Here is a 13,184-nt window from a genome sequence, read left to right as displayed (position 1 = left end):
GCCCCTCCAGGACGCTCAAAAGGGTCCCGAGTTTTGATGCTTTGCACCCTCGGGGGCCGGGCTCAGTGCGTGAGTCTAACTTTGAGGCCGGAATTGGCGGCACGTAGGCAAAGAGGCGCCGGCGCCGGTAGGCGTGCGTTCCCCAAAATGCTGAGGGCTTGTTTGACCTTTAGGAGAGTTGGAGGAGTCAGAGGGATCTCGGGCTAGTTTCTTTCATGTTCTCCACCAAGGAGACAGCCACGAGTGCTCGGGATCGTCCTCAGAGAAGCCCGGGAGGCCCACGGGCAGCCCGCGGCCCCCGCCCCTGCCGCCCATTAAGCCGCGGGTGAGTTCACCGCCCCGCGGAAGGACGTTCCCATAAAGTCGGACGCCTTTAGCAGATAAAGTTCGAGCAGCTCTCCTCCGCTCGGTACCCGTCACCTCGGCGACCCCTCTTCCCGCGGCAGGCGCGGACGGGGAGATGGCCGCGGGCTGGGCGGCCGGCGCGGGCGCTTCCCGGCGCAAAGAGGCGCCGCGCGCGTAGCCGCCGCCGCCGCCGCCACCGCCACGCTGACCTCCCGCCGGCTGCTGTGCTGAGCCCCCGGCGGCGGGCGAAGGCTGACGCCCAGAGGGCTGGGAGGCGGCGGCGTCAGCGGCCCGAGGGTCCGTATGGCCGCCCCGCGCCTGCCGGTGGTGTGCGCCGCGGAGCTCGCCGGCGACGCCTCGGGCTCGGGGCGGCTCTGAGCCGCGCCGCCTGCGGGGATCGACCTAGCTGCTCCGCGGAACCGCGGGCAGGAACTGAGGACCAGGAGGCGGCGGCGGCTATTCCTCCCAGAGGGCGATGTGGCCGGCCGGCGCGGGCACCAGGCTGCCCTGTCCCCGGGACTCTGCGCTCCGGCGGGCGGCTTTCTCCGGGAACCTCAACGCCCTGCCTTCTCACCTCGTGCCCGCCGGGCGAAGCGTGCGGGTCTTCATCAGCGCCAACCCTGAAGGTAAGTCCTTCGCCCGGATTTGCCCGTCAGTCCTTCCGTCCGTGCGCCGGGAGCCAGAGAGTTTCCGCAGCACAGCCGGGCGCGCCGTGCGTGCCCCAATCTCCCTTCCTCCAGCTGAAAACGTGGATGGCCTGAGCGCGTGGGAATTTCATTTGAATCACTTTTATTCTCCCTTCGCTCATCCCCTCTGCCCGCTGGCTTCCCCTGGGACCCCCATTCTAGCGCCCCTCGCCCGGGTTACTAATTCAGATGGAGCTAAGAAACGTCCGAGGCATTAGACGCTTCTGGAAGCGCCAACCTGCTTCCACTACCACCTTTTCTTTTAGCGGTGTCTTCTCCGGGGTTGTCGCGAACGCAAATAGTTCGTCTCGCTCCCGGCTCAGCTGCGGGGTCCTGAAGGTGGGCTTCCTCCCTTGATACTTGTTCGCGCCGAGCGGGGTGAGCATATGGGGTTCCCTGAGACTAGCCTCTTGTGAGTGCGACGGTGCCCTTCGCTTTGGAGGGCAGAAGAATCCTCTGTGAATCGAAGGCCCACGGCGATTGCAGAGGAAACGCGCTGTGGGGCCCCGGGATAGATGGGCGTTCATCCCGGCGCTGGTTTCGTGGCGAGCGCTCAGGAGTTCATCTCCACAGCTGGACCCCGGGCTTGATTTCCCGGTTTGGAACCTGACCTACTCAGGCCTGTTTCTGCTCAAGGCTGGGCACCTGGTAGGCGCCAGACGCAAACTTGTTGATTTCTCGCATTCGCAAATCACAGTGGCCGAGCGCTGGATGGTTCATTTCTTTTTTTGCTCAACACTGCCTTTGAGTTTTAGGACCTGAATATTAACTTTCCTTACTAGTAAGTGAAGAAGTAGGAAGCATTTGACTTAAGCTGGATAAAACTGCAGGAATTGCTCTTTTCTAGAAAAAGTAAATGTGTGGCCATAAGATAAGTTTTGCAGGAGCCTTTTTTTTTTTATGCACTCTAACAAGCTTTGAGTCTGACAAAAAGTAAGTGTTAACAATCATTAGATATAATCTTTTTAACCCAAGAGTCTGGTTGCTTTTGAAAAGCATTTTGAGAGACTAACAAAAATCACTTTCCAAAGAAGTTGTAAAAAACAAAACAAAAATCTCAGGGAAACTTTACATTATGTCAGGGCATTGGGGAAAGACTCAAATAGGTAACTCACAGTTACCTATATAATAATAGAAAGACTGTATACTTTTTGAGACAGGCACAACTGTGCTAATAAAGTTTGCAGCTCATTTTCACAAAATTTAATAATTGAGGCATTTAGGAAATTACTGTCCACCCTTTTAAAACCTTTTAAAATCTCAGATATGTCTTCCAGGATTTTTACTTAAGTCTGAATAAAGGAAAACATGGAGATATGCAGCCAGTTTAAAGACTACTGGTAATCTGCAATTTAAGTATTCAAGGTGTTTTTTTTTTTTTTTTTTTTTTTTTTTTTTTTTTTTTTAATGCTAAAACATTCTTTTAAGTGGTTGGGAGAATTGTGTTAGAAAATGTTGTCTTAAAATTTTCACTTCTCCTAAGCTTGAAAGAAATTTCATGAGAAGTGTTTAAGTCTGCTGATGTAGAACCAGCAAAATTACTGTTTTTCTTTAAACATGTTCCTTCAAAAATACTGTGAAAATGTTAATATCAGTAGTTTGTTTTTCCTTTAAATTTGTAATTTCTAAAATAAAAATCAATGATCATGAATGTGTGTTAAGTCAGGTTAATAATGAATTAATATTTAAGATTAATGTCATTTTTTTCATAAGCTTGTCCATATGATTCTTCAAATTTTCTAGTTTCTTAAAAGCTTTGCCATATGTTACTCTTAGGAAAGCAAACAGAAGGGAGGCTTTCGTGTCTCCTGCTTACTGTTTGAGCTAAGCTTGTACATTGATCTTGAAGGACCAGAAATGTGACTTCTACGTGAGAAGTTGTAACAGGGTTAGCACCCAGATTTGATCAAATTGGAGAGTCGAGGGTATATTAAATAGAAGAGACAGAGACGGGTATTTTTGGGGGGACTGTGCGTGAAACCTTGCAATCTTGGTAAATGCTCTATCAGAGGCAGCACTCCACCACGAAATTTTTGTGGATGCAATTCAGGAAGCAAATGGTTGTGTTTTGGTTCCATCCAATATTAGATTCTTGGCCAATACTCAAGAGCTTCTCCACTGTCCAATTAAGACAAAGAACATTATCTCATGCTTTTCTCTACAAGTGGAAATCAATTCATGCTCTAGATAAAAGCTGCTTTGTGTTGAACTCCTAGCAGTATGTTTAAGAATTCAGCTAGGGTCTCCCTTAGGTTATTGTGTTAATATGTATTGCTTTAAAAGGCTTGTATGGACTTTACTTATCAATAATAAAGGTAATACATAAAAATTACTTTCCCATGTGTTAGCTCATTCAGTATTTTAATTTTGATTTCCATCCCCAAATCCTGTCAGGATGGTGGACCAGGGGCTGTTCTTCCTGTTTCACAGATAAGGAAACTAAGGCTGTGCCAGGTTAAGCTACTTGCCTGAACCTGGATAGCAAAATAACGTGGAGCTTTCAGGGGACTCAAAACATCTCTCTTGGTACTCTGTGGCCCAGCCTAGGTTTATGCCAGATTTCTGTGAAATCTCTTCCACCCACATGGACAAGACAATCAGCTGGATATATAGTGGATAAGTGTTATCCTTACTCTTGAATCCTGACAGCCAGCCAGAAGCTGACTAACAGAGAGGGAACATGGCTGCTCTGACCTACTTCATTTACACCAGAGGGGTAGCCTCAAGGGCATTCAAGGAAATTTCAGAATGTTCTGGACTCTAATGGACCTGTTTTGGTCCAAAAGTATATCTGCATACGACCAGTCCACGCCACATTAAGGACACTGGAGAAGAACCAGTGTGGGGGAGACAATAGCGTTGTCCCAGATTCTCTTACATGAATAAGCCTTGGACTTCATCTAGTCCCACCTTCCACCCAAGGTAGAAATTCCATCTGTGGCTTCTGTATTAATCCTTGGGAGTCTTCTAGTTATTTAGCCATGCTTCTCTGCCAGAATGGCACATATACCTTTTTGGAACAGTGATTCTAAAACGTGTATAAAAGCTTCCACTGTGATGAGCCTGAATTGTCCACGAATATGTGGAGAAGAGCCAGCATAATTCTCTCCCTGTATTGAAATTCATGGGAGCCTAATAAATAATCCTCTTTGCCTCAATTCCTGTTGGTTTGTGGTTTTTTTTTGTTTGTTTGTTTGTTTTTGTTTTTGTTTTGAGAGAGAGGGAGAGGAAGGGAGGGGAGAGGCAGAGAGAGAGAGGAGAGAATCCCAGGCAGGTTCCATGCTGTCAGTGCAGAGCCTGATGTCAGGCTTGATTCCATGAGTTGAGAGATTGTGACCTGAGCTGAAACCAAGAGTCGAATACTTAATGAACTGAGCCACCCAGGCACCCCTGCCTTAACTCTTAATCAGTTTAGAGCACAGTAATGTCTTACTTAGCTCAGGCTGCTGCTGCAACAAAATACCATAGACTGAGTGGCTTTGACAACAGACCTTTTATTTCTCACAGTTCTGGGGGCTGGCAAGTCCAAGATCAGGGTGCTGGCAAGTGTGATTCCTGGTGCAGGACCTCCTTGTGATTTTCCAATGACCATCTTCTCACTGTGTCCTTACATGACAGAGAGCACAAGCTCTGGTCTTTCTTCTTTTTCTTTAATAAGGATGCTGATCCCATCCTTCATCTAAATCTTCTAATAACTTCATCTAAATCTGATTACCTCCCAAAGGGTCTACCTCTAAATACCCTGACATTAGGGGTGCCCGAGTGACTTAGCAGTAAGCATGCTTAACTCTTGATATCCATTCAGGTCATGACCTCACCATTCTAGAGATTGAGTCCCTATGTCAGGTTCTGCGCTGACAGCTCAGAACCTGCTTGGGATTCTCTCTCTCTCTCTGTCTGCCCATCCCCTGTGCAGTGTTTGTGTCTCAAAATAAAATACCATCACATTAGCTGTTAGGGCTTCAACATATGAATGGGGGAGGGGCAGAAATATTAAGGCCATAACATTCTGTCCCTGCACCTCCCCAAATTCATGTCCTTGTTGCATACAAATGATATTCATTCCATACCAACAACTCCAGAAGTCTCGACCTGCTCTAGCATCAGTTCTAAAGTCTACAGCCCAAAGTGTCGTCTAAATACAATCTAAATCAGATATGGGTGAAACTCCAGATATGACTTATCCAGAGGCAGAAATCCTTTCCTGCTGTGAGCGTGTGAAACCAGAAAAGTTGTGTGCTTACAAAATGGAATGGTGGGAGAGGCATAGGATTGACTGTCATTCTAAAAGGAAGAAATTGGAATGAAAAAAGGGATGAAGGGTCCCAAGGAAGTTCAAAAACTAGCAAGGCAAATAGCATTAGGTCTTGAAGCGCTAGAATAATGGTCTTTGGTTTGATGCTCTGCTTTCCATACCCCCTGGGGGTGGCAGTGCCAAATCTGTAACTCTGTGGAAGGGAGTTACCCACCAAGACTCCAGGAGGCGCTGCCCTCAAGGTTTTGGATGACGCCATCTGACCTGTTGAAGTCCAGGTGATGCCTTCCCCTACCTTTGAACCAAGATGCAACCCTGATGATCTCCAAATCTCCTTTGAGGTCATTCTCCCTTTGTGTTGAAGAACCACAGCTGAATGGCCTTATGGCTCAATCCTGCAGGATCTCAGTCCACCTATCTTCCTTGCAACCCCTGTCTTCCTCAGTTCCAGCTGAACCTTGCCCCTGCTGGGGTGGTCCGTGATTTACACCCATATCAAAGGGTTGCTCGACCACACTCTTGGTTTTCAGAGCAAAAAACTCTCAGTTTGTCCTTTTGTGTGATACGGATAAGCTGAGACTTTTCCAGATCCTAAAGTTCTGGTTCCTTTTTGTTTTAACAATTCCTTTCTCGGTTCCTCCTTTTTTTTTCCCCCCTCCGCACGCAAGAGGAACCAAGCCACCCCTTTGTCCAGTTTCCTGGCTTACCAGTGCTACCTTCCACAAAACACTAGAACACAGTTCAGTGACATCGTTGACCACTTTATGGCACTTGCCTCTGCTCTGTTGGGCGATAACATGTTCCTGGTTTCAGTCTTAGGTGTCGCCCGGATGGCCAGTTCAGCAGAATGGCCATATTCTGTTCACAATTTCTGGATTCTCTAAGAATCTTTTTCCACAGCTCTCTTCTTTCCTTTCTGAGCTCTCCCCAGAATTGCCAGTAACCGTCTCTTTGTGGCAGTTGTGGCTTTTTCTAGCATGTACCTCCCAACTCTTCTAGTCTCTACCCATTACCTAGTTCCAAAGCTGTTTTCCCATGTTTTAGGTGTTTGTTACAGCAGCACCTGCCTCTTGGTAGCAAACTCTGTCTTCATTTCCTAGAGTTGCCATGACATTGGCCCCAAACTGGGTTTTAAAGTACAGGAACTTACAGTCTCATGATTCTGGAGGCCGGAAGTCCCAAATCAAGGTGTCAGCAGGACTGTGCTCCCACTGAAGGCTCTAGGCAAGGGTCCTTCCTTGACTCTTCCTGGCTTCAGGTGGCTCCTGGTGGTCCATGCTGTGTGGACCTTGGCTTGCAGCTTTGTCCCTCCAGCCTCTGCCTCCATGGTCACCGGCAAGAAGGTCATGTCCTCGTGGTGGAGAGAGAACTATTGTGTCTCTTCCTCCTCTTATAAATAGGACAGTAATCCCATCATAGGGCACCTTCGTGACCTCGTCTATACCTAATTACCTCCCAAAGGTCTCACCCCACAATACCATCACTTTTGGGCTTGGGGCTTCAACATATGAATTTGGGGGAACACAACCATTTAGTCCGTAACTGGTAATGTCTAAAGCAAATAGAAGGTCAAGATATTGCTTTTATTACTGGTAAAAACTGATGTGGGCCCATGCTCCTTTATCATTTTTTGGGCCAGATACGATTTTGGAATTTCATATTTTTTAGGTTTAGGAAGAAAATGGTACATATGCTATTTATTACGTAGGGTCTGGGTCATATCCCGTAAGCAAATATGAATGTGTGTATAAGGAAACATGCCTTCACTCTAAGCTGTACTTTCTGCTGTGCTGGAAGGTTTTCATCTGCCTTGTCCTGTGTGGTAGTACTAGTTAAATATAGCTGCTATTGAGCTTTTGAAATGTGGCTGGTAGGACTGAGAATCTATTGTAACTTAGTTTAAATTTAAATAGGCACATGGGGCTGTTGGCTACGACATGCAACACAATGCTCTAAGGGGAAAAATGAGGATTTAAGTAGTTTCATGTCTGTTAGGGTCACGTTTTGCCACTGGTGACTCAGGTCACTTAAGGTTTTGCTGCCAGATGAATCGGGGAAAAATTTTTTGTTTTCATTACTTTGTGGATTCTGGAAGTGCAGGTAAGGACTGTGGACCTTTTGGGGGAAATATGGCTTTGGACTCGAGCCAAGTAGGGTTTTCCAGTGCTGAACCTCAGAACTGCATAAACTTATCCTCCCAGGCAGTGTCAGCAATGGACCAGCGCATAAACCTGCCCCTTCCCCCAGCTGGTGGACAGAGTTGGCCCTTTGAAAATTTAAGACCTGGAAGAACAGAGAAGAATGACAGGTTCACTTATAAGAGAGAACAAAGGGGCCGGACTGTTTGTGCTCAGATTTTCCTTCCAAATGCATCCATCTGATTAAGACACTTCTGACCTGAATAGTAAGTAATGGCCCTGTCCAGGGCTACTCTGCTAGTGGATCTCCCTATGTGTGTTGGGAGACATCAGGATTGGAGAAAAAGCTTGTCCAACACCTATTTTTGTCCCTTTTCACGCCCGCTCCGATTTATCCATTGGTCGACTTTGAGAGTCGTGCACGTTTGTCCATAGTATTCGTGATCAGCTGCTTTGTCCTTTTCCACGTGGACTTTGTATGTCTTTACATGTTCCCGTGCTCTCTCTTCCATGTCTTTGAGTAGAAACGTTTGTTCTCCGTTTTGGCAGAAGCCACAGTAAAGAGAGAAATATTTTCCCTACAGTTGTTGCAACCAGTGTTTATTTGACTTTTACTTTATCTTGTGCTGCCAGGCAAGAGGTAGAAAGATGTGCATCAAGAAATTCAAATGAAAGCTACGAATATTCTTCACTGTGGTTCTTCTTACCTTCCCTGAAATGTCAATTATTTCTGAGGCTCCCTGGTTTTTCTTTTTTTCTTTTTAATGTTTTTAATTTTTGAGAGAGAGAGAGAGAGAGAGAGAGAGAGAGCGTAAGTGGGGGAGGGGCAGAGAGAAAGGGAGACACAGAATCTGAAGCAGGCTCCAGGCTCTGAGCTGTCAGCACAGATCCCAACATGGGACTTGAACTCCTGAACCATGAGACCATGACCTGAGCCAGTCAGACGCTTAACCAACTGGGCCACCCAGGCGCCCCATCTAAGGCTTCCTGTTTTTTATTGTTTTTGCGAGTAATCAGAAAAAATAAAGTTAAGGGGCGCCTGGGTGGCTCAGTTGGTTAAGCGGCCAACTTCGGCTCAGGTCATGATCTTGTGGTCTGTGAGTTCGAGCCCCGCATCAGGCTCTGTGCTGACGACAGCTCAGAGCCTGGAGCCTGCTTCAGATTCTGCGTCTCCCTCTCTCTCTGCCCCTCCCCCATTTGTGCTCTGTCTCTCTCTGCCTTTCAAAAATGAATACATGCTTAAAAAGAAGAAAAAGAAAAAATAAAGTTAACACGGCAAAAAAAACTGTGTGTGCACGCGTGTATACACACAGCTATTTGAACCACAAAGTTAATAGTCTTAAAGGAGAATATACTGAACTGCTACTTTATGGTAAATACACATAGAGCATTTATACTGCATTCTCAACTTCTAGTGGTTGTATCTTCACGTCCTGGAGCAAATATCATTCAGGCAGGGGAAGATGTTAGATGCAGGTACAAGACCAGAGAGCCGGACTGCCCGGGCTTGCCTCCACAGTCCGCCTTTTGATGCTGTGATTCTTTTTTTTTTTTTTTTTTTTTTAATTTTTTTTTCAACGTTTTTATTTATTTTTGGGACAGAGAGAGACAGAGCATGAACGGGGGAGGGGCAGAGAGAGAGGGAGACACAGAATCGGAAACAGGCTCCAGGCTCTGAGCCAACAGCCCAGAGCCCGATGCGGGGCTTGAACTCACGGACCGCGAGATCGTGACCTGGTTGAAGTCGGACGCTTAACCGACTGCGCCACCCAAGCGCCCCTGATGCTGTGATTCTTAAGCACGTTGCTTAACTACTTTGTTCTCAGTTTCCTAATCTGTAGAAAGAGGACAGTAATAGTGCCTGCCTTGCAGGGTTACTGAATAAATAAAGAACTTACAACAGGGCTGGGCCCATAGTAAACATGAAATACATGTTTGCCATGGTCACCCTTATTCTCTTTATCACTATTAGTTTCCGCTGTGATCCAGATCCTGTGCAGGCCTGGGTATGGAAGGATAACCCTCCCCTCCTTATAGAAATGGAGTCTATGGAAGCATATCAGTTAGAATTCCACAGGAAAACAAGAAGCACTCCAGATACTTCTGGGAACTCAGCAGTCCCAAAAGTCATTGTTAAGAGTCTGAGGAGTGAAAGGGATACCACTAGGCAGTTTCCAAAAGCCGTCACCTAGAGGGCAGGAAACCGTAGAAGCCACTGCCAGTTGTCCTAGCTGCGAGCCGTGTAGCTGGCCAGTTTGTACAAACACGCCTGTCTGCTGAAGCTGCGTATCAGCCACCACAACTCAAGGCAGAACTTATCCTGTTCCCTTGTCCTCCATATCTCATGCAGGCGCACCCCCCCCCCCCGCCCCCCGGCAGAGTCAGAATTGCACTTGGACCCTCGAAGTGAGTAAGTCTAGGCCCTTCCACGCTTCCAGCACAAGAGAGAGAATGAAAGGAAGCGGTGATGGACACTCACCACCAACACACAGGGTCTAGTCCAGGGGGGAAGCAGGCGCATTGACTTATTCAACCAGGAGACATTCATGGAACACTTACTCCACATGGAGGGCTGTTCTGGTGCCTAGAATACAGAAGTAACAAAACAGGCAGGTCTCTGTTCTCATGCAGTTTACGTAAATAATATATGCGATGAGCACCGTGCTAAAGATATGAGCAGAGCAGTAGAGAGACGCTGAGGAGGAGTAAGCCAGCCTAGAGCTCAGAATGAGGGTTAGGAGGGCTCCCCAGAGGAGCCAACGGAGCCGGGGTGTAAACACTATCCTACATGGTAATCAAATACGAGGCAATGCGATGATGAGCTCTCTGGAGGGAATAGAAAGAGATTATTATTCAATGAAGAGCTTTTATCCTTTGAACAAGAGAATGGAGCTGATGTCTTGAGGTGATAACTATGGTTTGTCCCTTAAAGGTGGCCCATTTAGAAAGCCACTTAAAAGAGTGCGACTTGAGTATATAGGGCCGGCTACAAAGACATTGTGACTTTATGGTTTAGTCAATCATCTACAGCTCTTTTAAGATTCTTGTCACACCGTAGCAATGACACCACTTACTGTTTTAAAGGGTGTGTGTATATATGCGTTTTGTTTTTTTCAGTTGTCTGCTGCCGTGTGTCATGATGCCCACGCTGAAATTTAGTGGCTTAAAACAATGATTTATGGTTTCCCACAGTTCTGTGCCTGCTGGGGAATCCAGGTAGGGCTTGGCCTGAAGAAGACAGGTAGGTACCTTCTGCCGAGCGTTGGGTGGAGTCACTCACTTGACTGCACTCAGCTAAGCCTGGGCGGAACTGGGCTGTGGAAGGTCCAGGAAGGCCTCACTCCTGTGCCTGGCTCCTCAGTGCTCCTCCACGAGGGCCTGCTCTCCAGCTTTTCTCCTCACTCGGAGGTCTAGCCCAGGATTCATTGTAGGGGATTGGCTACCCGAGAGAAGGGAAATGGCAGCCACCAGGCCTCTTAAGGCCCTGGAAGTCCCAGGATGTCATTTTCACTGTGTTCTGTCCATTGCAAGTCCTAGGCTAGCCTAAATTCAGAGGGAGAGGAAATAGACCCTCTCTCTCAGATGAGCAGAGGTAGATGCACGTGGGGGGGGGAGGGGTAGGAGTTAATGGTGGCCAACTTCAAAAGCTACCCAAACCCCAGTTGTATTGTGAAGTTTCTTTGGCCTGTTGTTGTCCTAGTTAGGTTAAGTGAGTAAATGCTTGCAAAGTGAGTAAACTGGTGGCCTGGCACGTAGCACGTGCCCGACAGGTGTTCACAGTTGTGCTGATCAGTGGGTTGTTGAGCACTGATGGGGACTCCGTGCACAGTGTCCTTGTAGAACCTTCCAAATTCTAAACTGAGAAAAACCGGAGCCTGCAAATAGATGAAAATACCACCATTGTTACTGAAAAGGTAATAACGGAGAATGCTTTTGTGATTCTTGATATTAAACTCCAGAATTAGACATTCTTCTACCCACACACTGGCAGTGATTGGCCACTGGAGGGTCTGCCCCACAAAACACTGAGCCTGGAGAAGAGGGCATGACCTCTGTGTGGACAGGTCAATTCCTGGGGGAAGGAGTGAGCGAGTGGACTGAGCTTGCCTGGTTTATTTTTTCCCACATTTTCAGTCAAATGAGTCACCCCTTAAACCTTCCGACCCCTGTTCCAGGAAGTAAGGAAGGAGGTAAAAGGAACCCAGGAGTCCCATGCTCCAGAAGAAGCCTCCAGTTAGGGGAAGAAGGGCTTCTCCCCTAACCCAGATACTTACCTCTTTCAGTTTTAACATTTGTACACAGGATCACTTATGTCGGATGTCTAGTTTGAAACAGCCCAAATTCTATCCGGGCCGGTATCTAACACAAGATGCTAAGCTATAAGGTATGACATGCTTTGTATGTAATAGCAATAACTATATCAGCTGTCTGTATCAGATACTTTCATAAGGTAAGTGCTTCAAGTGGCTCAGGTGGCCTTGGGGTCACTTCATCTCTCTAGAAACCACTACATTTTGGGGTAGATTGATAGGCAGCAATAGACAACCAAAAAAAACCAAAAAACAAAAAACAAAAACAAACTCACAAACACCTTTTAAAATGGCAAATGATACAGTTCCTGTAGTGTGACAGGAATTCATCTACAGGGTAATTGGGTTTGATAAAGGCTTAGAGTTCTTTGCAACTCAAAAAAATTCTTACAAGTTTTGCCCTTACTGGTCATGTGATTTAAATCAATGTAAAACCCCTAGGAGGTGGTTCAAAAGTATACATATATGCTGAGTTATGGACAATCTAAAAGAAAGTCTGGTGCTACTAACTTAAAGACCGATTCCTTCCTGTTGCTGTTTCAAAGCTTTATCTTTCATATTTTTTACTGAAATCAAACAGGATTCCTTCTGCAAATTAAAGTAAGTAGGCTAATGTATAATTAGGAAAAGGATACGTGATAGAAAGTTAATAAAGAGATTGAATGGCATCCAAAGCTGTAGTTTCTAAGAGAATAATACCCACTTCTAATGAAATGCTTCCTTGAAATCTCATTTTCAATCCAAAATATTTGCTAGGCTTTGACATGAGTACAATCAAAACAAAGAGCAAAGCCCAGATGTCAGGTGTCTTATTCCAAGAGTGATTACAGAATCTAACTCAGAAATGAAACCACAAAATTAAAAAGCTATCTTTCATAAAGTTTAATCTGATCCATTATGGATAGTGTCAGATTCTTGCCACTGAATAGATTTCCTTCAGAGTTTAAGTGTCACCTGCAGTATTTATTAGATACCCATTGTGTACAGTCAAACTCCTAACTGGTTGGTGTGGAGAGTTACAGAGTAAGTAAGAGATACATACTGTCTTCATTCTTGAGACTCCTGCAGCTAGGAGGAAATACAGGCATAACTACCAAAAGTATACTGTGCTTAGGGCGCCCTGATGGCTCAGTAGGTTAAGTGTCCGACTCGACTCTTGGTTTCAGCTCAGGTCATGATCTCATGGTTCATGGGTTCGAGCTACACGTCGGGCTCTGTGCTGATGGCATGGAGCCTGCTTGGCATTCTCTCTCTCTCTCTCTCTCTCTCTCTCTCTCTCTCTCTCTCCCCCTCTCTCCCCCTCTCTCCCCCTCCCCCTCTCTCTCTCTCCCTCCCCCTTTCACACACACACACACACATTCTCTCTCTCTCTCTCTCCCCCCCCCCCAAAATAAACAAACAAAACACCATGCTTGTGAGGTATTTCACACAAAGGGCACTTGGAAAAATT

The 13,184-nt window shown here is 46.5% G+C and overlaps 1 protein-coding gene and 1 long non-coding RNA gene across 2 annotated transcripts in view; one reads left to right on the top strand and one right to left on the bottom strand.

The window, feature by feature from the left end:
• Window positions 1–1,680, bottom strand: part of LOC147582049 (uncharacterized) — an 87,627-nt gene extending 85,947 nt beyond the window's left edge. Inside the window, exon 1 of the long non-coding RNA XR_015250523.1 lies at window positions 920–1,680. This is a non-coding gene — a long non-coding RNA (uncharacterized LOC147582049). The remainder of the gene's footprint in view (window positions 1–919) is intronic.
• Window positions 299–13,184, top strand: part of NWD2 (NACHT and WD repeat domain containing 2) — a 184,890-nt gene continuing 172,004 nt past the window's right edge. The window contains exon 1 of the mRNA XM_025922342.2: window positions 299–971. Coding sequence (XP_025778127.1) covers window positions 821–971 — 151 coding nt within the window. The 5' untranslated portion in view covers window positions 299–820. The remainder of the gene's footprint in view (window positions 972–13,184) is intronic.

This window comes from Puma concolor, chromosome B1 (assembly GCF_028749965.1).
Source record: "Puma concolor isolate L17-30 chromosome B1, mPumCon1.1.hap2, whole genome shotgun sequence".
Classification (NCBI taxonomy): domain Eukaryota; kingdom Metazoa; phylum Chordata; class Mammalia; order Carnivora; family Felidae; genus Puma; species Puma concolor.
This window is presented reverse-complemented; position numbering and strand designations above follow the sequence as displayed.